The sequence below is a fragment of the Siniperca chuatsi genome, linkage group LG1, assembly GCF_020085105.1.
Source record: "Siniperca chuatsi isolate FFG_IHB_CAS linkage group LG1, ASM2008510v1, whole genome shotgun sequence".
Taxonomy (NCBI): domain Eukaryota; kingdom Metazoa; phylum Chordata; class Actinopteri; order Centrarchiformes; family Sinipercidae; genus Siniperca; species Siniperca chuatsi.
Window position 1 is genome coordinate 13,092,563 of NC_058042.1, and position 26,244 is coordinate 13,118,806.

A 26,244-nucleotide genomic window follows, 5' to 3' on the forward strand; every position below is an offset into this window, starting at 1 on the left:
TGACAATATTGAATTTGAAGGTTTTTCTGTCTAATCAAATGTAAAAATATGTGAAGAGAAGTGAAAACAAATCTCTACAAATAATACACAAACAAATAATACACAAAATGGTTGGTTGCATAAGTATTTACCCTCTTTATTGTAAATTGTGTATTAGGTTGAATGGAGATCACCTGTTTGTATTTAAAGTGTAACAAGTGATTATTAATCTGGAATTCCAATTGCTGATTTTTATATTTGCTGGTAAAATTTACTTTAAGCCAAATTAATAGAATCAAAAAGATAAAAATATGAGACAAAAGACCATAAAAACAAACAATGGAAAGAATATGGCACAACTGTAAATCTAAGTAGAGCACAATTTGAGTCTGTGCTTCTGAGAGACCTTTTGCAACTTTAAAACACTGGCAGGTTTCCATGGCTGGGATTAGTGATGCTGTGTGCATATAGCAACTGTTGCTATGGTACATCAATAACTGTTCTCTAATTTGTTGCAGCAACATTTACACTTATGTTATATTCATTTTCTTGTCTGCCTTTTTCTTTTCTTGCCTGTAAAATTCAACAATTACATTTCCCATTAGCTTTTCATAGCACCTCACCTGCTGTCTGAGAAATTAACGTACAATATATTTTATTTGTCTCCGTCATAATCTCAAGATGTTCAGATTTTACCAGCCAATACAGTATCTTAGAATACGAACAAATAAACACCATTATCATGCTTCACGTTTCCAGAAAGACTGATAGACTGAAAATAGTCGTCTATTAGAAAATGCATGTCAATATCAATATCCTGCAGAATCACAATCACATGAACCCAAAATGGCTTCAATCCACTGCATGGTCTTCAGTTCAGTGAGTTTCTTTTGCCCTGTGTTTCACCTCACAGGTAGCCTTCTCACCATGGCGTTTTAACCATGCTGGATTTGTTTTTCCTCCCAGTGAAGGCAGCCGTGTTTGCCTAAACGTTAATGAAGTTTTACTATACATTTACTTGGGGGGGCATATTCATAACTCTATCTGGTATTTGGACGTGGTATGTAATAGCCTGAGAGGAGCTGCCTGACAAGCACAACTCCGGAAGATGTTTTTGGATTAACGCATGCGCGTTGTGCACTGAACCGTTCGAAACAGCAGCGCGAAAAGTAGCTCGGCCGCTGTGAGGAACTTGTCTAGTTTGCGATTTTATGCGCATAGATGTGTGCTACATTTGTGTCTTAACGTTATATAACTTGTTTTAGATCTTAATTTGTACACAAAGAAAGATGTTTGTTGTTGCTTCTACCAGTGTCTTATTTACGTTAGCTTAACCAGACGTTATTACATTGCGTTACATTAACGTTAGCTACATTTGCTATATATTTACTTTATCGTTAACTACGTTAACGTTAGCTAGCAGATATGAAGCCCGTGCGAGGTTCTAACCGGGCCGCATCAAAAGCACCTAACTTGAAAAAGAAGAACAAATCAGATCAGACGACGAAACAACAAGCAACAGAGCATCAGGTGAGAAAAGGTAGCGTTAAACACTCCAGCTGATGTAGACTCCATGTCGGCATTGTTCTGTCAGCCTCTGGTTAATTTTTTTTTACCCAACGTTGCTTCACACGGTTTAATAATGTTTTTATAGGACCCGGGACGCAGTGACAATAACCATGGCAAGAGCACCCACCCAAAACCAGCACAGAAGAGGAAAGGTTAGAACAGCCCACGGTGTCCTGCCTCTTCAGATGTATGAATATGAGATCATGTAGGGATAATGATGCAGCATACATAATGTTTTCTTGTGTTGCTCCGGTTTGTGTCCTGAAAAGCTGAAGGCTCATCTTCCATTCTTAACAAAGTCAAAGGTCAGGAAAACTGGAAGCTGATACCGGGGTCCTCCATCACTGCTGTGGAGAACATAATGGACTTGTCAATACTGTGAGTTTCACTGTGTTCATTTACAGCTGAACACTTTTACCTGCTTATTACCTGCTCAGCTGTTGTTACTCTGAAAAGCAGCATGTCCTTATTTATGCCACTTTATTAAGTACACCTGTAAAATCTAATGCAATCCAATACAACAGCTCAGCCATACATTCTACATTTTCACAGATAGCAATAGCTATGGGAAAACCAGTTAAGAGACCATTCCAGTAGTCCACCCTACTGGAAATAAACACGTGGATGAGCTTGTCTTGGTCATTTTGGGACACCAAACCCTTGAGTCAGGCTATATTTTTAAGGTGATAAAAGGCTGTCTTAGTGATTGTTTTGATATGGCTGGTGAAAATGAGATCTGAGTCTATTAGTACGCCAAGATTTCGGACTTGGTCTTTAGTTTTTAGAGCTCAAGAGTTGAGTTGCTTACTAATACTAATTCTCTTTTCTGTGTTGCCAAACACAATAATCTCTGTTTTATCCTTATTTAATTTAAGAAAATTTTGGCTAATCCAATCATCTATCTGCTCTAGACATTGACAGTGAGTCTGTTGGGCTGAAATCATCTGGTGAGAGAGCCAGATATATCTGAGTATCATGCATAACTATGGTAATCAATGTTGTTGTTCTGAAGAATTTGGCCCAACGGCAGTATGTGAATATTAAACAGGAGAGGTCCGAGAACTGATCCCTGGGGGATTTCCGCATGTTATAGCCACTCTATCAGATTCATAACTGCCAATGGTAAAGTAACTCCAGCTTTCTAAATAAGATCTGAGCCAATTAAGGACTGCTAAGGAGAGTCCTGCCCAATTTTCCAACCTGTCCAGCAGTATTTTATGATCTACAGTGTCAAATGCTGCACTGAGATCTAGTAAAACCAGAACTGGTATTTTACTGGAGTCAGTATTCAGCCGTATATAATTTAACACTTTTATAAGAACTGTTTCAGTACTGTGGTGAGGTTGGAAGCCTGATTGAAATTTGGCAAAATGACCACTTGAATAAAAAAAAAAATGCTGAGTTGATTAGAAACTACTTTCTCAATTATCTTAGCTATTAAAGGAAGATTATAGTGTTCAGTTTTGTTTGACACTCTCAGAGAGGTATTCATTCACTTAATTTCAACAAGTGGATGCGCATGCGTTGGCGCTTTAGTGTGCCCGCCAGAAGCTTTGTCTTGAACCATCATAAATTGACATTTTAGCGAGTTTTTAAGCCAAGTTTCTATGCTACACTGTTTTCCTGGCTATTGTTTTACCTATATGTTTTAACTTGGTAAAAGTTTTCAGTCATCGGATGTATGGCTGTTAAATGATTTTAAGCTGGCTGTCAACTCGATGTGGTTTACCGGAGTACCTCCACTGCTGCTAGCTCAGCTAGGTTTGTCTTTAGCCCGGTGGCTAGGCTAGCCAGTCACTTTTATTAAGGATTTTAAGCTTTTAGCACTTTTATGGACTAACTGCAAGCGTGATGGGTGAGTGTGGATCTTGTCACCTTACCGTCTCAAAGCTGAAGCAAAGTATCGCCTGCTTGGAAGCCAAGCTCAGAGAAAAAGACAAGCTCATCCTGGAGTTCTCCACTGTCGCCTTGGCCCAGGCAAAACACCTTGCAGTCCTCAGCTCCTGGCTGCGGCAACTGGAATGCGACCATCCCATCTCACTCCCCTGACTGCTCCACTCCAGAACTGGACAATGATCCCACTCTTCCGTGGCTCTGCTTCATCATCACTGGCGCCCCGGAGCATGAAGCCTTTTCAGCTAAGCCTGAAGATCCGTGGCTCCCCATGGGTGCAAAACCCAAAGCAATTGCCATTTCAACAATGGTGAGAAGGCTCCGGTGAGTTCGACAACACATCAACCGGAGCACTGTACTGTAGCCTGCAAGGGCAGACATGGTGCAAAGCGCCCGCTACCTCCTCCTTCACATTGGGACCTCCCGCTGGTCAACAGGTATGACATCCTGGATACGCAGGACTTTCCTCCATTGGAGGGACGCTCCCTTTTTCCAGCGGTCAAGTCCTCCTCCTCCTCTCGTCGCAAGTTATTGAAAGAGGCTATGATCAGGAGAAGCTCTGGAGGTCTCATTTGTCCTGAGACAGCAGCAAACACCTATGCCAAGGAGGACGCCGCACCCTCGCCGCAACAGTCCCCGGCCACGAATATCCCACAGACAGCTGATGGAACTCACTGGTCTCCACGACCATCGACTCTGCCTCCTCTGATCCCCCCAACTGCGCTAATAGTTGGAGATTCCATTGTAAGGAATATCCGTTTTGTTAATGCGCTCACACACTGCTTTCCTGGAGCTATGACCCCTAACATCCTCGAAAAGCTCCCCGGACTTCTGGCTTCACTCCCGACGACTATCACGAAAATCATAGTCCATGTCGGCACCGATGACACCGACCTTCAGCAATTGGATCTGACAAAGCAGACTTCATCCGCCTCTTTGACCTGCTCAACAGCACCAGAAAGCATGCTTTCATTTCGGGTCCAATTCCTACACTGGGTCGTGTAATTGGCCGCTTTAGCATGATCCTCAGCCTTCATACCTAGCTGCAGTCTGTCTGCAGTACCCATGACATTGGTTTTATTCAAAATTTTAACCTATACTGGGATCGTTCTTCCTTGTTTGCACGAAACGGTCTTCACACAAACAAGTCAGGTAGTCGCATGCTGGTGGCTAACCTGCAGCACGCTGTGCTGTCCTCCTCACATAGTTGACTACTTACATCACCTGTTTCCCCTCGCTCTTCTTCTTTCTCTTCTCTGCCCTCCATAAACAGCCATGCACCCTCTGATGTCACTAACTCCCCCTTGTGGACTGATCACAGTGCTGCTATTCGGAGCGCAGATCCGTCTAGTGCTACTTTTAAAATTCCTGTGGTAATTTTGCATAGGTCCTTAATACGAAACAGACACAGCCGACACAGCAATAATAATAATTTAATAAAGATCCGGGCCAGAACCCTACCTCCAGTCTCAACCTCAGCTCTGACCCAGCACAGACCTTTTAAGATGGCGCTTCTCAATGTAAGATCCCTCTCTAACGAAACATTTATTTTAAATAATTTATCTCTTCTACTGATTTAGATTTCATCTTTTTAACAGAATCCTGGTTACACCCTGGTGATCACAGTCAGCTTGCTGAATTGTGCCCTCCAGATTATGACTGCTTTAGTCGCCCTAGGGATTGTGGTCATGGTGGTGGCCTTGTTACTCTATAGGAAGCATTTAACGTGTAACCTCATAGCTTGCAATGATTTTTCCTCCTTTGAAGTGCTCATGTTTAAACTTGGCGGCCCCCTCCCGGTCATATTTGCTATTATTTATCGCCCTCCTAAACCAGCTGGCTCCTTCTTGTTGAAACTCCCTGAATTTTCATCCAGTCTTGTTTTAAATTATGGTAGAATTGTTCTTTGTGGTGATTTTAATATTCATGTTGATGACTCTTCTAATGCCCTTGCTGCTGATTTTTTTTTTTTTAAATATCACTAACTCTAAGTAATAACACTAAGTTATCCCGCTCTAAGTACACACACATCCTTAATGAGCATAGTGCCTCAAAATTCTGTACACTGTTCAGTTCTCCTGGCAATGTGTTTCCCAATTCCTCCAACACCAACGATTTGGTTGATTCTTTTAACTACCTGTGTTCTTCAACCTTTGATCTCATAGCTCCTCTGAAAAATAGACCAAACTCAAGGACTAGAAAACAGCCATGGTTAAATGACAGTATTCGAAGCTGTAAAAGGAAATGCAGAACAGCAGAACGCAGATGGAAGAAATCAGGTCTCCAGGTCCACTTTGTGGCTATGAAAGAGTTATTACTCCTTTATAATGGGATGGTGAAGGATGCAAGAACATGCCATTTCTCTGCACTTATTTCTGTCCATCAGCACAACCCCAGATTCCTATTTAACACTGTGGATCAGTTAGTTAACCCTGCCTCTCCTTGTGCCTCTGCTGATTGTGATGCTGATTGTGAAAAGTTTCTTTTGCACTTTGCTGGAAAGGTGGAGTTAATAAGATCTGGTATCACCCCCAACCCTGCCTTTTTGTGGATCACCCACTCAGTGATTCTTTGAGCAATTTTTCTGCTGTTACTCTGCCTGAACTCGCAGACATCATGTCTCTTATGAGAATATCCTCGAGCCCTCTGGACAAAATCCTGACTTGGTTTTTATTGGAAGTTATGGATTGTATTGCGGCCCTTTTGCTCATTATTTTTAACAGGTCGCTGTCTACTGGCTGCATCCCAGATTACTTAAAAAACGGCTTGTGTCTATCCAGTCCTAAAAAAACCTTGATCCCACCCTCCTGGACAACCATCGTCCAATCTCCAAAATTCCAATCTAGCTTTCGTCAGCACCACAGCACTGACACAGCCCTTCTCAAAGTCACTAATGACCTTTTAATGAATGCAGGTGCAGGCATGTGCTCTTGTGCTTAAGTGCTGCCTTTGACACAAGTGATCATGGCATTCTTTTAGATAGACTGAGGCACTGGGTGTATCTGGCACTGCACTAGACTGGTTCTCATCTTATTTGTCCAATAGGACATTCTGTGTCAGCATTAATAACTTCATGTCATCCTTTTCCCATATCAAGTACGGTGTGCCTCAAGGTTCAATTCTGGGTCCAATATTGTTCTCCTTATACATGCTTCCCTTGGGTGATGTCATCCGCAGACATGGGATTTCTTTTCATTGTTATGCGGATAAAACAAAGTTGTACCTCCCTGTCAAGCCCACTGACCTTAGTACACTGAGTTCTCTGCAGGACTGCCTGTCTGACATAAAAAATTGGATGTCAATAAATTTTCTTCAGCTCAACTCAAATAAAACTGAAATCCTTGTTATTGGGCCCCAACACATCACTAAACACTAAATACTGCCATCTACTGGTAACCTGTCACAACATATCAAGCCTGTTGCAAGAAATCTTGGTGTCCTGTTTGATAGCAATTTATGTTTTGAGCATCATATTACTAAGCTTGCCCAATCATGTTAATATTACCTCAGAAACATTGCAAAAGTCTGATCTATTTTAAATCTTAGTGATGCAGAAACTGTTGTACATGCTTTCTCCTTACGCCTCGATTATTATAACAGTCTGTTCACTTGTTTTAGCTAGGCTTTTAACCAGGACCAAGAAGTACGACCACATCACAGCTGTTTTAGCCTCTTTACATTGGCTCCCTGTTTGTGTTAGGATTGATTTTAAGATCTTACTTTTAAGGCTCTTCATGACCTGGCTCCAGATTACATTTTATGAACCTTCACGTAGTTTGAGATCTTCGGGCAGGGGTCTTCTGTCTCTTCCTGAGTCCATGATGAAAACTAAGGGGGACAGAGCTTTTGCCATCAGGGCCCTGAGGCTTTGCCCGAAGAAATTAGGTTGTCTGAGTCAGTGATTTCTTTTAAGTTTCTTCTCAAAACACATTTTTATCGAGTAGCATATCCTGATCTTACCTGAGCTGTCTATTTTATTTTTTTAATTTATTTTTTATTTTATCATTCACTGTGGTATTTTATTTCTTTATTTCTTTGTGAAGCACTTTGTACTTTGTTTTGATAAGTGCTCTATAAATAAAGTTTTATTATTTTTATTATCATTTAACTATAAGTTTAACTGTAAGTTTATTATTGCTTTCATTGGTGTCGAACTGGAAGGCATTTTATGGAAAGGTGTTTCTAATGTTTTGCCTACCGCATTTACAAACATGAGGGGAGAAGAATAGCAGAAACACATTTCACTAATAATGCAGTACAGTAGAACACCACCATTATAATGACCTCAGTAGTAAATATACAGTTTAACACCTCTCGGAAAGTTTTAACAAAAACTAGCCATTATAAGCTTCGTAAAGGCAGAATATGTGGCGGAGCTGTTGTACTGGATTGCATTAGATTGTATAGGTGTACCTAATAAGGTGGCTAGGGAGTGTATGTTTTGACATACGTATGTATTGTACCTAGAGCAGCTTGTTGCAGATATGTCAGTATTGGTGTATATGTCGACTGATAAGTAACAAGAAATTGCTGTACAGAAATGCAAACTAGGTTTGTGGTCATTTAGAAAAAGTGTGACCATTACATAGTTTGTTCACCAGAGAGCACTGACATGTTGATTTTTATACCGTAAATCATCCTTCTCAGTACGTATCTTTATCACAATTTTTTAAAAAAACAAACAAAAATAACAAATCTAAGTGATCTGTGTCAAGTTGTTTGTTTATGTTACGTGTTTATGTTCACAAAGAAATTAATATTGGTTGATATATCGTTATCGGATAATTGTATCCACATAAGCAAGCCATCAATTTTCCCCTTGACAAAAGGAGGCACTTAATTACAATTACTGCCAATGAATAGTCAAAATCAACTTTACAAAGACGTCTTTGTTCTGTTTTCACAGGGCAACTCTTGCTTTGAGGCGGACAGAGAAGAAAGAGAGCCAGGAACATCTGAACATAATGAAAAACAGGTGAGCAATGAGTCAGAAATTAAGATGTAAATACTAACACATTTAACGAATAAGAGCAAGTTAGTTATGTTGCACAGCACAGTGGGTAGTTTTTTTTTTTTTCTGGAATTATCCTCCAGTGTCTACTAATCACACAGAATACCATAATAACATGTTTTTCAGCTAGTCTTGGCTGGGTTGTAGAAAGACTACCCTTTAAAGTAAGTAAAATAATGAAGGTGTGTGATATTTGTCTATCCTGCATTTTTTTATATTGAATTTTATCGAAATTGAACATAAAACAACACATATATAGTACATAACAACCACATTTACACCCCACCCATACAATCAGTATGCACATCATTGACATTACAGTGCATTGGGATGACAAGACAAATATTAAAAGTTACAAAGGTGAAAGATAAATAGATAATAAACAAATATGTAAGTAAATGAAATGAGATAAAATACAGTCTCCAGTTCACTATATTGTGAGTTCAGGGCAACCAATCAGCAGCAGCCAGACCATATTATGCATCATGTAGTGCTTGTGGCTGGGCTTATGATAGGAGTTTTCAACTCAAAGGAGGGCCTTTTTAAAAATAGGGTTTGCACCTTAAAAGTAGGGTTTTCAAGTCTGCAGGTAAGTAATCTAGAAAAGGTAACCACACCATCAAAAACACTTTTTGTTATTTTTTCACTGATATACAGTATTTCCCAAACTTTTTTAGGTTCCTTGCTCAATGTGCACAGCTCAAAGTTCCAGTGCAGAAAGAAAAGGATTTAGCTCGTTCATCTCACCGCCACCAGGAGGAGACCAAGAAGTCAGTAGTTGGAAAGAAGACTCTGAGCAGCCTGGAGGTGAGAAACACTGTAGTCTGAGGAGTCCTTAGACCCACGATTCGGATAAGGAAAAACTCCCCCAAAAACCCTATTGTGCTGAAACAATTAGTTGATTAATCGATCATTCTTTTTGATGGAAAATGTATTTGTATAAACCTGTCTTTGTTTTATTTTAACATTTTTGATAATCCATTTATTATTTAAGTCATTTCTAAACAAAACAAAAAAAGCCAAACATTTGTTGGTTTCAGCCTCTCAAAGGTGAGACTACAATGTAACTACTATGTAGCTACCTTGAAAAAGGCATAATGTATGAGTGTAAATCAGTGTATTTAATTATCTGTAATATACATAAGTAAATGGTGTCTGTAGTTATGTTACATGATGTCTTGTTGTTTTTCTGGGTCTCCAGGAGAACTTGAGAGCTGTGGTCAGTGCTCTGGAGAAGACAGAGGAGCAGACTGTCTCTTTACAGCACACACGCACTATGCTGAGAGACCAGGTGGAGGAGGAGGAGGAGAAAGCTAAAGAGGTGCAAAATATACACTCACACATGCCAGCATGCAGAAATAAAAATCATAAACCTTACAAAATGTCTTTGTGCTCTGAACTTTTAATATGTGGTGTTATTCCACTGGAACATTCCTACATTATTACTTTATTCTATAACTGATTGTTGATTAGTTAAAACTAGGTAGGAGTTTCTTTGTCTGTTTTCAGACATGCTTGTGAAGGACTATTTAACTTAATGTTTTCATTTGCAGGCAGGAAACACAAAGGTTTTGGTAAAATTATTGGTCTGGCTTTCTCTTTATCCATCCTTCTACTGGTCTACAGTATCCAACAGATCCTCTTTAAATCTCTACACTCAAACATGCAGACATGATATATAAAATTATATGTTTCCATGAGAAATTCTTTGTCAAAAAAATTCACAAACGCAAAATCTGTCTTGGTATATTACTTTCATCACATAGCCATTGCCAAAACGCTCTTGGCAGACATTTTTATTGTCATAAGGTTTTCATAATTTGATTTATTAACTCTGACAAAAGTGTCTTTGAAATGTTACTACATTAAATAGGCCATTTCATTACTGTAGACATCAGAATTGAGATGACCCAGGATCAGAAGTGGTAGACTGCATTTATCCACACAAATATCAGCCTGTTTGACAAAAGTGAGTCTACACACTTGTTGTTTATTAGAGTTAAACTGCATGATGTCACGTGGCTGTTATCAGTCTTGAGAAAATAGGTCTGAGCAATAAGTACGGGAAATGTCAGTCATCAGTTAGTATAATATACTTGAACCATATCAAAGCAGACATTATTCATTTACCTCAAGTATTAGATGAAGAGATAAAGTTATACTAATGCAGTCACTTTCTTCCTGGCTTTGTTCACACAGATCTTACAGATAACTGAACAAGCAGTTCTCAACCTTGCCCCCCTCCCTCCACAAAAAGATGAAACAACATTAGAGGTGAGCATGAGTCGTTCACAAAACACACTTTCACTAACTATCTATTACTATCTAGTATCTGCTTGACTTGTCCCTATTTCACAATAGCTGTTTTCATTATTAAAGGCATTCATATTGTTCCATCACTTTTTTTTGTGAATAAGATGTGGTTAAAATTTCTGAGTAGGCACCTCTACAATGTAACAGGAAAGTCTAAACATGTTCTCTGTGTTGCAACTTCTTTGTGCCTTTCGTAAGACAGATTTCCTATTTCTTCACAATTTTACAGAGAGAATGAGACATCTGTGGTTCTGTATTGTCTGTCTTATTACAGGATAAAGCTTTGTTTTTTGTTTCAGAGAACATTTCACAAAACACTGTCATAATACTCCACATTCACTAGAAACACACAAAATCACACAGCAGTGCTTGATGTTTTTGTTTTCCTCAGGCTCGGATGAGAAAAATTATAGCAGACAGGGACTCTGAGACCACTGCCCGGAAACTGGGAGAAATCCTGCAGAAATCAGAGGCCTCCCAGGATGCTCAGGCACTGCTTCTACAGGCACACAAACATGCTGATCAGCTCTTCAACCCTGGCTTCATCATGACCAGTGGTGCACCTTGTTCAGACTGGAACCTTGCCAAACGTCAAAATATTTAAAAAGCAAATTTACCAATGTAAGAAGTTTGCAAGTGTGCACATTTTCCCATATACCCAAACAATGTTTGGGTATGGTTTGGGGAAATATTACTTTGTCTTAATATTACTCAGTTCCACTTTTTCTGGTTGTGAAACACCTGCAATAATCAAATTCAGCCCCCCCAAAATAGCAGCCACAATGTAGAATTACAAAGTTTCCAACTGTACAATTACAAAATTTCCAACAGTAGTAGTACTAAAAAAAAGACACTGGGGCAGACAGCAATTTAATCAATATTTACTGCAAAGCTTAAACCATGAAGTTTCTTTAAGTTTGAGAAACGCAATTTGGTAAAATAAAAGGAACATCATATTGGCAGATAAAATAAGAGAAAAACTGCCATTCATTTCTACTTTAAACACAGTAAACTGAAATTCACACTCTGCACCATGCTGCTCCTTCCCCTTCACTAGTTTTCTTTCTTTTTGTTGTTGTTTTTTTGCCTTTATTTGAAAGCTGATAGCATAGAGGCTGACAGGAAACAAGGGGAGAGATGCAGGGGTATAACATGCAACAAAGGTCTGCACCCAGAATCAAATCACGGACATTGTGGTCATGTGGTATGCGCCTTCGCCATTTGACTACTGGGGTGCCCCTCTTCCACTATTACACTTTTTTTGATTGAGAGAAAGTTCAGATATCCAACTTCTCTGTCATTGTTGCCTAAACACCAGAACACATAAATGTCATTAAAGAAATACTGTACTTGCAAATAGATAATAGATAACAGATAGATAATAAAGACTAACTCGTTGTTCATAATTGAAATTCTTCCTGTTGGACCTTGAAGACATGAGTGCATGTTGTAGACAATCAACTGGGACTGTATGAACAGATGTAATTAAATAGATAACATTTAAAGAAATTGACTTTTGTGTATTCATGTTTTAATGTGGAAAGAAAATCAATTTTAAGTGCTACCATTAATTACAGTTGTATCCCTTTTGTCAACAATGACAGAATAGGTGTGCTTTTATAAACAAACAATAGTAAAGCTATCTTCGGATAGTATGGCGCATTCACAATGAGAATGATCCTGCAACATATTTACTTCCTGCTCAGCATGTTGTGCTTCAGTCCTCTAACAGCCTATAGACATACGTACATTCATTGGTTTCTGAGGTACAATTAGAACCAGATATGTAGACTAGGACCTGTTTCTGGACACCTTGAGCATGAGTTAAACAGAGTGATTTATCTGAGTCACCGTTGATACTGATAAGGTAAATTCAGTATTACATTCCTTGTACCATACTAAGACAGTATGCAAGCTTGATGGTGCCTTATCTTGGAGGAAACCGTATGACAGATGGTACCCTGGGGCCAGAAAACTGGCATTGAAATGATGCTGTGTTGACTTTGGCTTGTTATTTACCATAAAGGTGTTTCCTAATGACTAACACATGAACAAGATGATTCATGAATTCATTTTTATCTCTAATTATGACCCTGCCTTCAGCATGCCACAACAGAAGCAGCATTTTTGAAGTCTTCACTCATCTAGTTTTACTGATGAAACTTGTGTCCATATATATATATTTTAGTTGACAGTAGAGAAACCCAGCCTGGTTCAGTGTTTGTGTGTTCCTCCTTCTGCACTTTACTGCTGTGCTGTGATTTCCATGGGAGTTGAACTGTCTCATGTTTTCTGGCACCATCAATCCAAGCCTTTAAATCAATTGTTTTCATGCCAAGGATCCCTCAATGGAGGGAGTGTCCTGTCATAAACTCAGATCACTCAAATCAGTCATCAGGATTACATCACTACATATAGGAAATATAATATTAATGATATTCACCTATTTCTCCATTTGCGGTGGCTTTCAGACCCATTTAGAAAACACTGGCCTAAAGCACATGCTTTGCTTTACAGTAACTCAACCCCTTAAACCTGTCTTGCCTGTTTTTATTTACACAGCGCACTTTTTGGGGGGTATGAGCAATTTGCGCAAATGGAGAAATCAACCAGTTAAAAGTAATATTTAACACACTTAACATTTTTAAAGATCAAAGGTCTTAATATTTTGAATATAGAAAAACTACTTAATGTAAAAACATTGTTGACCTCTCCGCTACATCTGTGAGTTCTTAAGTGAGTTCTTAAGTGACTTCCTTCGTATGGACTCTGTGGAGTCATCATTGAAAAGTCGTTCAATAGTGGAGACAACAGAAGCTCTGATGGCACGGCCTAAGCCTCGGGCAGCGAACACATACAGTACAGGGTTAAGAGCACTTTTGATGTACACCAGGAACAGAGATATGTATGTGCCTCTAACTGCTCTTTCATACAGTTCAGAACTTCCCTCGGTCAAGGCCCGCAGGAATCGACAAACAAAATAGGGCACCCAGCAGGTGAGGAAGAGGAGCATGGTGAAAAAGAGCACGTGGTACATCCTGGTCAACCTGCGGGCAGTTGAAGGGGACGAGGAGGTGGTGGGTGTTGGCGGCATTGCTTGCTGAACGGTGAGCAAAACAGCAAGGTTACTTCCCAAGAACACCAGCATGGGTAAGATGAAACCTGCTATCGTTTCTGTGACAAACAGTGCCATGTCAAACTCCCCACTCTCACAGCAATGGTATGTACCGTTTACCTCCTTCAGGACGGCACTGTGGAGGTAGGGGGCAGACAAGATGGTGGCTAACAGCCATAAGATGCCACAGGCCAGAGGAACAGCCCACGAGGGACGTCGCAGTCGAGCCCACATGGGCCTCAGCAGACACAGGCATCGCTCCAGGGCCACAGCACATAGCAGGAAAGCGGAGGCGTATAACCCCAGGCCTCGCAGGAACATTGTCAGGTGGCAGAAGACAATGCCAAACGGCCAGCTGTAGTTGTGAGCCAGAAAGCCCAACATGAGGGGAGTACGCAGGAGCAGCACCAGGTCTGCCACGGCCAGGTTCAGGACGTAAATACGGAAACTGCTGGCAGCACGAGTCTCCTCACTGCTGCCTCTGCGCACCAGGTGGCGATGACTCCGCAGTCCAAGTGCCCAAACTACCAGCCCGTTCAGAGGAACGCCCACCTTGAGAAACCAAGAGAATGTCATTCAGGATGACAGACTTTTAAAGCAACAGTTTGACTTTTGGGGAAATATGCTTATTTGCTTTATTGCAGAAAGTTAAATGAGAAGCTCAGTACCACTCTCATGTCTTTTAAATAAATATGAAGCTATAGCCAGCAACCAATTATCTTAGCTTAGCATAAAGAGAAAAGGTATAACGTCTTGGTTAGTGAGCTTTAGAGGATTTTGACAGGCTAGCTGTTTCCCTCTGCTTCCAGTCTTTATGCGAAGCTAACCGGCTGCTGGCTCCAGCTACATGTTTACCATACAGACCTAAGAGTGGTATTGATCTTCTCATCTTGAGAACTCTTGACAAAAAAGCAAATACAGGTATATCCCAAAATGTTGAACTATTCCTTTAAAATTGTTAAGAGCAACATTTTAGTCTATGCTCATCTGGAATTGAAATTTATCATAAAGGTAATACTGTTGCACATACAAGAAGTTCAAGCTGACGGAGTCATTCAGTGGCCCTAAACAAGGTTGTGTTTGTAGTCCCAAACCCCATAACTAACAGAGGAATCCAACTATTATATACTATTATGCAGCCCCCTTATCAATGTTTCCAGCCATATATGCAAATAAAAATTGTACAATATTTATGGCACAGGCTGGCTCCGGAGCCATAGAGGATTGCTCACCAGGAAGATGAGCAGAGTAACTGTGATTTGGATTCCCCTGACTGCCTCCGCCTGCCAAGAGCTGATGTTGTAGCTGTTGGGGCTAGTTAGAAGCCGGTTCTGTGTTCCGTTCATGATGGCCATTGATGTGATGTCAAACTGGAGATGAGCCTGAAACACAGAAGACATTGACTTGATCTTACAGATGCATATATTTTGTGGCTGTTTTTCTCTACTGAAATTCCACTAGAAATATAACAAGAAAATAAAAGCAGTGCATTTTGTCATTGACAAACTGGAAAATGTGCAACATGTATGATTGCATGTGAATATGGATTTCACATATGTCAGTTGCCTAAAACGCAGACAGGCTGGTGTCCACATCACATACCAACATGACACCACAGACTTCCTTCCCTTACATTTGCTCAGTGTTTTTTCATTGCTGAAAACTCTTCTGTGTAACAGTTAACAACAAAGATCACATATACAGTTGGTGTTATGCAACAGTCAGTGTAGTCTGTGTCATATCTCTTCAACTTCACCAAACACACTTGTTTTATCACTTAGAGGACATTGCAATGACTTACGTTCATTTGCTAGAGACTTACCCTAACCCCATCCTCAGAAAATGTAATGGTTAACCATGCAAGGACCAGCTTTTTGGAGTTGAGTGGCCACCATGTGACCATATTTTTGTCCCCACACCATAATTAATACAAGCGCGCGCGCACACACACACACAGAGTACTTGTGTCATGTGTTGTATTAGCAGTAATGGTTACAGAGAGAGGTTATTTTTTTCCTGTAGCCACCGCCGCCCCAGGGCCCTGCCTGAATGTACATCTAGACTGGACCTGTTTGTGTGCAGCTGGAATGGGAACAGCATGCATGCAAACACTCCTGCGGTAATGAACACACCTCCTTTGGTCTCTGCACAGAAGCAGCGTTAATCTGTCCCAATGTTACTGATAGCAGTTGTGGTTCTCTGATTAAAAGCAAATAAAGTTCAGATTTCTAGAATCTACCAGTAACCAAGAAGTTTAGGATTAACAGCATTTCTTAAAGTCACAGTTAAAAGCGGCCTCACATCAATTTAAAGAGTTAGCTTCTTACCTCCTTGCCTTGCCTTGTGTGTGGGAGAAATGGAGCAGGAGATAAAGAAAAAAGGAGTGCCTGCTGGCTCTTATGAGAACAATCTCTCTCTCTCTCTCTTTCCTGTGTGTGATTGCAACACACACTCCTTCCTATGAACATATCTATGAACATCAGCGGCTATTTTCGATCAAAATATTTTTCAACCAATAAAATGCCATTTCCTCTGAATCCAAACCGCTTTTATCACCTGCTCTATAAGAGTAAACATTAACCTTAGAGTCATAAAATGACTGAACATAGTTATACATTAAACTGACATTCAATTTCTTCCAACTGGGAAATAGTTAAAAAGCTAGAAAGCTTTTAAAAGATTTTTTACTTTTAGATTTCTATGATTTTATTCAATTTTCTCATCAGCAAGGAACCTAATTAGTGCACCTGCTTCAGTGATGCACATTCCTGGTCTCCAATGTACTTCTTTATTCCCTCTGATTGTTCTTCTGGACAAAACTTGGGCACCTACTGTAAATTCAGCAATAAACTTTGTTAAACTTTTCCAAATGTTTTATATTTGTTTCAGTTTTTAAAAAAGTATTTTTTGGGCACTTTTTGCCTTAATTAAGTGACGAGACAACAGAGGTCTCCCGGTTGTGCTTGAACTGGGGATGCTGTGATTTCATGACCAGCCTCTTATACTTCTGACCATGACGCACCATATTTGCTTTAGATTTTTACATATATGTCTTTTAAATGTTTTCTGTCTGTTTAGCTCCATTGCACATTTAAGGGAAACTTAGAGTAGCCGATAACATCATCAGAGTAACAAACTGTGGTTTTTAACACCGGAAAAAATATTGAAACTGCTTTCATTCTCACGGTTTCAAATCTCGATTCTAATATATATATATATATATATATATATACACATTACAATATCAGCACAATCTCAAAATGTAGACGTTGAACCCACAGCAGTTCTAACCTGTCATCGATGGAGAGAACTGTCAAACTCAATCACTGCCTCTGAAACTGAAGGCTGACTCTTTCTTAATTTTCCCCTTCATACAGATTCTTCCATAATTTGAACACGTTATATATAAACAATGTCCTGTATAATCAGCTACTCCTGCCACTGCTCACAATTTTAAAAAACTTAGATCTAAAGTTATACATTTTGGGCAATTATTGTCATTTTCCATATCACTCTCATAACTTCAGAAGACTTCATCCAGCTCACACAGATGTATGTTGTTTGGCTAATTAGTCTTCAGTAAAAGAGTGTGCCTGTGCAGATCAGGATGTTGGGTTAGTGGTTACTGTTACCTCAAAATATAAAGGTCCCTGGTTTCATTTTCTGGCCAACCTTCTTGTTGGTTGACAAAGATGCTCATGGCACCAAAACAGCGACCTGATAAGTGAATTTGGTTGATTCAACACAAGTTTCTGCTTAGACTATTCAGCTCACACCGGTGTGCAGTATGATTTTTGGTTAAAAGTGTGTGCTTGTGCTTTGCAGAGGTTGAAGTTCAGCCATTACATCAGCTGCCTCCCAACCTATAGAAGTCTGTGGGTCAAATCTCACTCTGGCCCACACACATGTGGGTTGCTAAAGATACTGCAATCACTGCACTTTACTATGATACTTGCTTTACAATTGGAGCTGGTTGATTTGGGAGTTTGAGGCTCTTTTAAATGCACTGAAAAACGTCTTTTCAGCAAAAATGAGTTCACAAAATTAGGCCATATGTAGTTATAGTTTCATTTTAGAAGGCTGATGATATTCTATATTTTTGTTATTGTCAACAAATTTACTAGTATTTACTGCTGCAAGACAGTGAGTAAATGAACTATAGTGCCCATGTTTATGGTAATGAAGGAACATGTCACCCAGTGCAACGGTGTAGCTCAGTGATGTGTTTGCAATAGTTTTGGACAACAACGGAACACAGAGGAATAAGTCCTATCAGGCTTTAGCTACTCAGACAATACTTGGTAGGATCAACTCATTGTTGGTTTTGGTCTTGTTGACAAGAAACATTTTAATATCACCAAATTACAGTGTTTGATGACAATTGGCTGCTCTGTTGTGGTCTAAAGCCACACCATTTAGTTTTTTATAGTACTTCGTCACAGTGATGATGACATGATGCAATAGTTGACCTTCACCAATAGATGGCAGTGCTGCTCATTTTGTAAACAACAAGGAAATCTAATTGGTCATTTCTTTCCTGATCTGGTTTTTAGGATTTAGATGTTGTTGTTTTTTTAAAGGCTTATTTATTAATTTTTTTGTGACTTTACCTGAACATGACTCTAAACACATGAGCAGCTTTAAAGGATTCATGTCTGGAATGAAGTAGACAGTTGCTTCAGTCATTGTAGTGGATTTTATTGTTACATTTGACATGTTTGTGACATTTGGTTAGTAGTGAAATATATCTTTTTTCATATGTATGTCCACTGTGTCGTGAAAAAGTAACTTTTAAGCAACTTTTCTGTAGAAAATTTTGTCAATCATTAATTTTAAAGCTAATCAAACTCTATGAATGCAAACAGAATCTAAATGATTAATCTAAATATTTAAACATTACATTTTCTTTTCTTTTTATTACTGTAATCAGCTTGTGTTCATTTATTAACAGCAAAAAAACAAAAACAAAACACAACTGCAACTTCAATGTTTATTTGTATCCATTTTGCTGTCAGTACCACCTTCAATCCATGGACATAACTATTAGTCAATTAATTACAGTGACTAAATACTTAACCCGGAATGAAAAGTATGAGACATCAACTAAAGATAATCTTTTAGAACTCAAACAGGGTTGGTTACCAATTTATAATGACATGTTTTAATGTGAAGCAATTACATTTTTGATTGATATTGCTGATTGTTACTGTACTCGTGTGGGAGAAGACAGACAGACAGAATCTGAATTAAGGGTATAGACACATGTTCAGGTAACTAGTAAGTTTGATTTTACTGTATAATTTGTTTATTTTTCTTTCTATCATTCCTACATCAGCTGAATGGTTACAGAACATTAGGCTAATGAAACCAATTTTAACACTAGACATTAGAGACCTATTAGCACCCCCCCAGAAATTCTAATTAATAATAATAATAATTACACAACCATGAAGGAACCATATTCATAAATGGCCATTCAACATTTCACATTTATTAAGATTACATGTGGGTTTTGAAATACATGTGAGGATCCGAAACATTTTATGCTTTTGAATAGATAGATATGTTTTAAATACAGTGTAGAGGTCACTTAATGCTGTCCTCTCAATCTTTCTTAGCATTTGGTTTGACTGATAAAGAATGCTATGACGGTCGGCGGCAGCTAAAAGGAGACAAACAAAAATATAAATAATTAACTGGCTTTAAACACACAGAAATGAATCAAATTAAGTCTGAAACAGAAGCAGTTTGTAGCTAAAATGTTGTCATGACAACTCATTTCCATGATATCAAAGCAACAAAATGCATGTTACATAAATGTGCAAATATGTTGTTATAAATATTGACTATAATTTGTTTTCTTAAAAAAAATCCTTTACTACAATACAGTTAACAAGTTTCACATTTTTTTGTCTTTTAAAATCTCAACTAAGACTGATGTTCTTTTACACACATGTATACGTATATATTATATGCATACATACCAAACTACATTTTGTATTGTAGTTATTTCAAGTAATGCTTTTTAAAATACATTTTTTATATACATTTCTTATATAATTATTTATAGAGCTTTGGAAATTAACTGCTCTAGAAACTGAGCCTTTCGGTTTTCAGTGTTTTACATCACAAGTGTGACATCACATGTTGGGGAGATGAAAGACTTCTCTTTAGTTTCTGTTTGGAGACCGTGGAGGCAGTTTACAATACTAACCTATGATGTATGACATATATATTACATTGTGTGGCAGTTACTGACAAATCCTCAAAAAGATCGAACATTGATTTTCATGGAATCAGTCGACCAACAGTTCCAATAACCAAAAATCTGAGAAGTGTGCGTATATTTAAAGTAGTTGTAGAACTGAATCATAACCTGTGTTGGTCTTTCCATTTCTGAAGCTCACCCACACTTCCTTTAAACCTGCTAATTTTAGATTCAGGGGTTTTGATCGGAGGAAACCAAGCGCTCACATGTCACTGTGAAAGAGCAGGAATGAAAGACAACTCTGCTTTGTTGCTCTTTGTTGTTCATAGTGTTTATCTAGATATTAGTTCTATAATATTGTTTTGGAGTAAAACAATAGCTGCTTTCGGTCTGAAACAGATGTTGGTAATGATATAAAAACAATCTATATGTCTTCTGGAGAATTAAAAATCTCTGACTGTGATGTCTCTGTCTGAAATTTTCCCTTTGGTGCCACACATTTCACACTTTGAGGACACACAGACCAAAACAAGATGACAGCATAGAGAGCTGGAAAGGCTATCAGATCATATCAGCTGTATGTCTGTCGGGCATCATGCATATCCTATATATGACAGGAAAACAGAGTGAAGTCAGGCCCTCAGGTTGCCCACGTGGAAACACTGAAACAGAGTTTGGCGCTGTAGAACCAGAGAGAAAAAGAAAGTATGTTTTTTTCCCCCCTTTTGACTAGACATAAATACAGCTCATAAAATCATTTTAATCTAATAGACAAACGTTCACACTGGCTCGTTTCTGGTTTTCTCGGTAGAAGCTCAAAAACAAATTATAAAACGAAAGTAGATGAGTTTATGAGTGATGGTGATGGTGGTGATAAAGGTCTTCTCGACAAAATGTTTTGTCCCTTCAGTTGAAGTTCAAAAGAATTAGGATTAGGATCTGCTTTCCCCTCAACACCAAAACAGAATGTCCGGTTCTCTCTGAGGCGACAGACACACACTCACACAATCTCTCAACACACATATTTTCACGATTGTGTGAATGAAGTTTTCTGATCACTAATACACAACAATGAAAAGAGAAACTTATAAAGCAACTTCCTCCCTAAATTTGTAATTTGTAAGAGACTGAGACAGAACGCTAGACAGAAGAAGTGACGTTTGCAACCTCCTCAGCTGGCATATTACACATTGTGAATTTCCAGTACACGAGGGGGGGGTCCCTGCCGCATTTCTGCTTCTTCCCCCGCCTCCTCATGTACTTTCATCCTTTTCCCTTCAACTACTAGACTGTCTGTTCAATGTGTTTTCTTTTTAACACGCTCACAGGAATGTAGTGTACTTGATACTAGTCCACTGAATGAGTGTAAGAAAAAGGTTTGCATGAAGCAAAAGTGTGCAGCCAGCTAGTCAGAAGAAGAACAAAGAAGAAAATTCAATTCTCAATGCAGGGGGGGGAGTAGTGAGAAAAGATGGGGAGGCACCTTGTCTTCTCAGAAACAGAGCAGTATGACTTGGTTACTGGGTTACCACAAGCAAACAGTGATATTCTGGGCCAGTTTATAAGCAGCATCTGAGCTATGTAATGAGGATAGTTTGCAGGATCACAGTCATTTAGTGGAAAAGGGTCTCTTTCAAAATCCCCACTGGTGACACTCCCATAACTGTCAGAAATCCTATTCATCTCACGACCCTGCACAGTCATTGTGTTCAGTGATTGTACAGGTGGCTTGATGAGTAAAGGTGTGAGTGAAGGTGTAAATATGAAGCTGTGATGTTAATGAAATGATCCCCAATAGAAAATCTATTAAAATGTTGTCAGAAGTCTCCTTTATCCAAGTTTAAAATCCTGATCCAAAGACAAACTGTGTGTATCCACTAAACACTACTGACTTTTCCTCTAGCGCTACCATGAGGTTGTCATTTGTGATTTTTTTGGTGACGTATCTCAACAACTACTGGAGGGATTGCCATTAAAATTGGCACACACAAATTCATGTTCACCTCAGGATAAATTGTAAGCACGTTAGTGATCCTTTAACTTTTCATATAGAGCCATCATCAGATCAAAATTTGAATGTGTCCAGTACTTTGGTTTATGGCCAAATACCTGCTAAACTAATGACATTCCCCTCAGCCTCTGCTGTACTTTGTGTTTAGTGCTAATTAGAAAAATATTAGCATGCTAACACGCTAAACTAAGATGGTGAACATCGTAAACAGTATACCTGCTAAACATCAGCATGTTAGCGTTGTCACTGTGAGCATGTTAGCACACTGATGTTAGCATTTAGCTTAAAGCCCTGCTGTGTCTTAATTACAATCTCCAAGAGCTGTTAGCATGGCTCGTAGGGCGTTTCCCAAATCCTCACTAACTCTAAGGTTTTTAGTATATAGTGTGTTCACACTGGAAAATGAAGTACACTCAAACCATGCAGACTAAATATGGTTGATGTTTGAGTGCATTGCGCAAAGGAAATAGAAGACCTGCTCACAGCTGGAAAAGAAATTAAATAAATTGTGGGTGGTGGTGAAACAGCTCCAGAAATATCTTGAAGAACAAAATAAGTATTAAATCTTGGGAAAGACATTTTGCTGAAGTTTGTGAAGTTTAATGGATATCTGACGTTGCATGTAGGCTATTGTATAATTTCCTATTAGTGTAAAGTGGTTAAGTATGTTGATTTTTTTGTATAGTAACTGCTGAACATTATACTATGACAACAAATCCTTGTAATATGAGATGTGTGTAACTTGCATTTTGTTGTAGGCTACTTAATTCTTGGTTGTTAGTGATGTTGTTGTGGAGCATTTTGTTGTTAAATGTCTGTCTTTAATTGTTATGTCTTTTTTGTTGTGGTTGTATTTGTCTGACAATTGTCACAAACACAAAGAACTAAGAACAAATAACTAACTATTGATGATGATGATTATTAGTTTGTAGTTTGGATTTGGGACACAGCTTCAGTCTTATTTCTTAAGGGAAAGTGAGGAATCACCAAGTGTGTGTTTAAGTCCTCTTTATTTAACCATCCATTCTCTTCATATCCATTTTGCTTAAATTATCTCCAGCTTTATTAAATAAATTACATTTCTCTGAATATCATATTAAAAATAATTTAATATGGTGTGAAGAGGAGGAGATTCAGTTTTTACACATGTTCCTCAAACGCAACCATGCATTTATTCTCTTTTCCCGTCAAATCTTTGATGTGTTACCTAGTTGAACATATAATTGAATTCAATTCATGATGTCAAACGGCTGTCATCATGTCAACCTCTATTGCTGTCAACATAACTGTAAAAAACTTTAAATCCAAGAAATGGATGCATTTTCTCTTCTGTAGGCAGCATTTACATAAAAGATAAATGGCATCTTAGCCTACTGCAAATTTGTTGCGTGATTTTTTTTCTTCTTTTTAATAGTCATTCTGTTAGAAGGGGATTTCACATGACTCACACGCAAGTGTATAAAAGACATGTAGACCACATTTTGGTTTACTGTTCAATGGGAGAGAGAGAGAGACAAATACAGAGGGTGCAGAGAAGGCAGAAGAGAGAGAGAGAGAGAGAGGAGCACGGCAAAAAAGGAGAGAGACACCAGTTGCTGAAAGAGGAAGTGTTGTTGGTGTACTCAGGATACAGGTCAGTAACTACCTAACTACCATTACAACAAACACACAAACATGAACTTACTTCCTGACAATGTCTCAATTTAGATTAGCATCTTGATTCTCAACCAGAGTCCATATAACATCATGTGTTACATCCTGTTATAACTCATAACGTCTCTGGAGAGAGATAATAGATACAGAACTGTACTTATAGTTCCAGTTTCCTGGACCTTTTCTGTCTTTATAAAATCGGTAAACACTTGTCCAGGTACCTGATTCTGCGCTCTTAAAGTTTTTAATCCCACTGACCCTTTAGAGGGTCACAAAAGTGGTTCAAACCCACAGATATGTATTTCATATTTCTAATTATACCAGGCTGAATTGGTGTATAAAAAGAGCAGCCATAAGGAAATACCTAAATGATGTCTTATTAAATTTGAAACCCAAGTTGTTTAAGGGAAAGTATAAGGAAGATAGTGAGAGAATTGGGGTTCATAGTGCTCAATGTGTCTACAGTGCAGTATTTTTTGTTTTCTAATTAATGGGGCCATTTTGTCGGCAAAGTAAGAGTTTAGATAGAGATGACCTTTTAAAATATAGCCTAACTGGGATTTATTTTTTCACAAAAAGTAAAAAATAAGGTATTCAATTCAATGTTTTCTTGTAAACTACATGAAACTGTAATCTAGGTTACCACAAAGTCACAACACTGTCCAGTTATCTGCTTATGTAGTGAATACTTGTGAATGAAACATTGCACTTCAAATGTATAAATGATCTCTCAAAGCCAACCAGTGATCAGTGAATTTGTCACCCCCTGCAGGACATCCTCAACAGGTCTGAACAGTGAGGTGAGCATGTGGATGATGACACAGCCCTCAAGTCTAGTCCCAGGTTGAGGTTAATGCTAATCGTGATAGGGGTTGTCCATTGGCAGACACCTAACATGTTAGCATTAGCTTCGCTCTGGGAGATCTCACAAAAAAAACAACTAACCAGGGCCACCATGGCTGCATCCAACCCATCATGCAACTGAGGAATATGATGCATAAACAGACACAAGGTGAAATGCGCATGGACTAATACACACTGTATCACTGCTATCAAAGACGATCCTGCTCTCTGTGAAGATGTCAAAATGCTGCAGTCATGGCACATGAGAAACAACACATTTAAAGTTCTTAGCATATCTTGGATTCTTATTTCGGGCGACATACATTTGAGTTGCAACCTTTTCAACACAGCCCATGTTAAAGATGATTTCAAATGTAAACCTACATAGGTCCAGCAGTCACTATGGCTCATTAAACCTCTTCCTAGGCATGTGCAGATTGAATCCTTTATGATTCAATTGAGAATATATTCACGTTTACAGCGTTGTCTGCTCAACATAAACCTGATTACCCAGAATAGACAAATAGCTGTCTGGCTTTAAAATAATACATCCTTCTGAAAATCACCCATACTGTTTATGTATCACTTATACCATCATATAAAGGAACATTTGAGTATGCTATATTGGAAACAAATGCTGCAAATGCTATAGTTTGACATTGAAAGCACTGTGTGCCCATAAAGACAGAAAGAATCTAATTCAGAAAAACTGAAAGATTAAGATCTGAATTTTCAGCAGTTAAAGACAAAACAGTTAAACAAGTTAAAAATCGCCTGGCCATTTCATCCTCGGGCAAACCAAAAACTTCATAATTACAAGGACATGCAGAGGTTTATTTTTTTGATTAAACTCACTTTATTTCATATTGGATATATTCTCATTTGTATTGTGTGTCTTTTCCATGTGGTTAGTTGATAAATGCTTCAGATAATTCAGACTGTTCCACTGACTCCTGACTTTGTGTTATGTTTGGAATCTGCATTGTAAATGTATGCTGGCAGCTGAATGCATGACAAGAAAATAAAATCAATCATAAACATCTGATGGTTGTATATCTGAAGTTTGTTCTCAACCAAAAGAGAGACCTGTATAAATCTGTGTTAACATGAGAAAACATCTCTGCATCTGCTTTATCTGTGTAGTCGACAGTGGTGGAGGTTGTATTCAGATCCTTTACTTAAGTCATAGTACTAATAGCACACTGTAAAAATACGCTATTGCAAGTAAAAGTCCTGCATTGAAAAAAGTATGTAAGTATCACCAGGAAAATGTACTTGAAGTATTAAATGTAAAAGTGCTCAAATGCGGTAAAATGTCCCCTGTGACTGTTATACTATTTGTGCTTAAGTACAGGACTTGAATAAATGTACTTAGTTACATTCCACCACTGGTAGTCGATGTCAACAAAACTCAAGGTTGATGAATTATAAACATGAAAGATGTTGCCAGCACCTTGAACGCAGTCCAGTCAGTTCCTGACAGGAACGCAGACATGTTCTGTGCAGTTCTGCCATCATTTATGGTGCTTTAGTCTTGTGACAGAAGGCCTGTGTAATCTTTTAAACCACTTTGTCATTAGGTTAAATTCTCTGAAAACTAGGGGGGTTACAGCCATGGCTCCTCAAGTGCAGTATATACAGGATTTTAA

The 26,244-nt window shown here is 38.6% G+C and overlaps 2 protein-coding genes and 1 long non-coding RNA gene across 5 annotated transcripts; 2 read left to right on the top strand and 1 right to left on the bottom strand.

The window, feature by feature from the left end:
• Positions 1-1,066: 1,066 nt before the first annotated feature.
• Positions 1,067-12,274, top strand: LOC122878110 (centromere protein Q). 2 transcript variants are annotated; one of them, XM_044200477.1, is made up of 8 exons: positions 1,067-1,509; positions 1,634-1,700; positions 1,848-1,926; positions 8,348-8,416; positions 9,130-9,259; positions 9,654-9,773; positions 10,652-10,726; positions 11,157-12,274. In XM_044200477.1, the coding sequence occupies exons 1-8, from the start codon at positions 1,405-1,407 to the stop codon at positions 11,367-11,369; spliced, it is 858 nt and encodes a 285-aa protein (XP_044056412.1). In that variant the 5' UTR covers positions 1,067-1,404; the 3' UTR covers positions 11,370-12,274. The 2 variants fall into 2 exon arrangements, with proteins under 2 accessions (XP_044056412.1, XP_044056403.1); XM_044200468.1 differs by having other exon boundaries at positions 1,072-1,509; positions 1,818-1,926.
• LOC122878100 (C5a anaphylatoxin chemotactic receptor 1) lies at positions 11,631-16,424 on the bottom strand. Of its 2 annotated transcripts, none has more exons than XM_044200448.1 (3): positions 16,208-16,424; positions 15,113-15,262; positions 11,631-14,432 (listed from the first exon to the last, which is right to left on the bottom strand). In XM_044200448.1, exons 1-3 carry the CDS (start codon positions 16,358-16,360, stop codon positions 13,482-13,484), a joined length of 1,254 nt encoding a protein of 417 aa, XP_044056383.1. In that variant the 5' UTR covers positions 16,361-16,424; the 3' UTR covers positions 11,631-13,481. The 2 variants fall into 2 exon arrangements, with proteins under 2 accessions (XP_044056383.1, XP_044056392.1); XM_044200457.1 differs by lacking the exon at positions 16,208-16,424 and adding an exon at positions 15,703-16,085.
• A 7,187-nt stretch (positions 16,425-23,611) lies between these two features.
• LOC122878126 lies at positions 23,612-25,637 on the top strand. The gene is made up of 2 exons (XR_006378413.1): positions 23,612-23,732; positions 24,525-25,637. It is a non-coding gene; the product is annotated as an uncharacterized LOC122878126 (long non-coding RNA).
• The last annotated feature ends 607 nt before the right edge of the window (positions 25,638-26,244 follow it).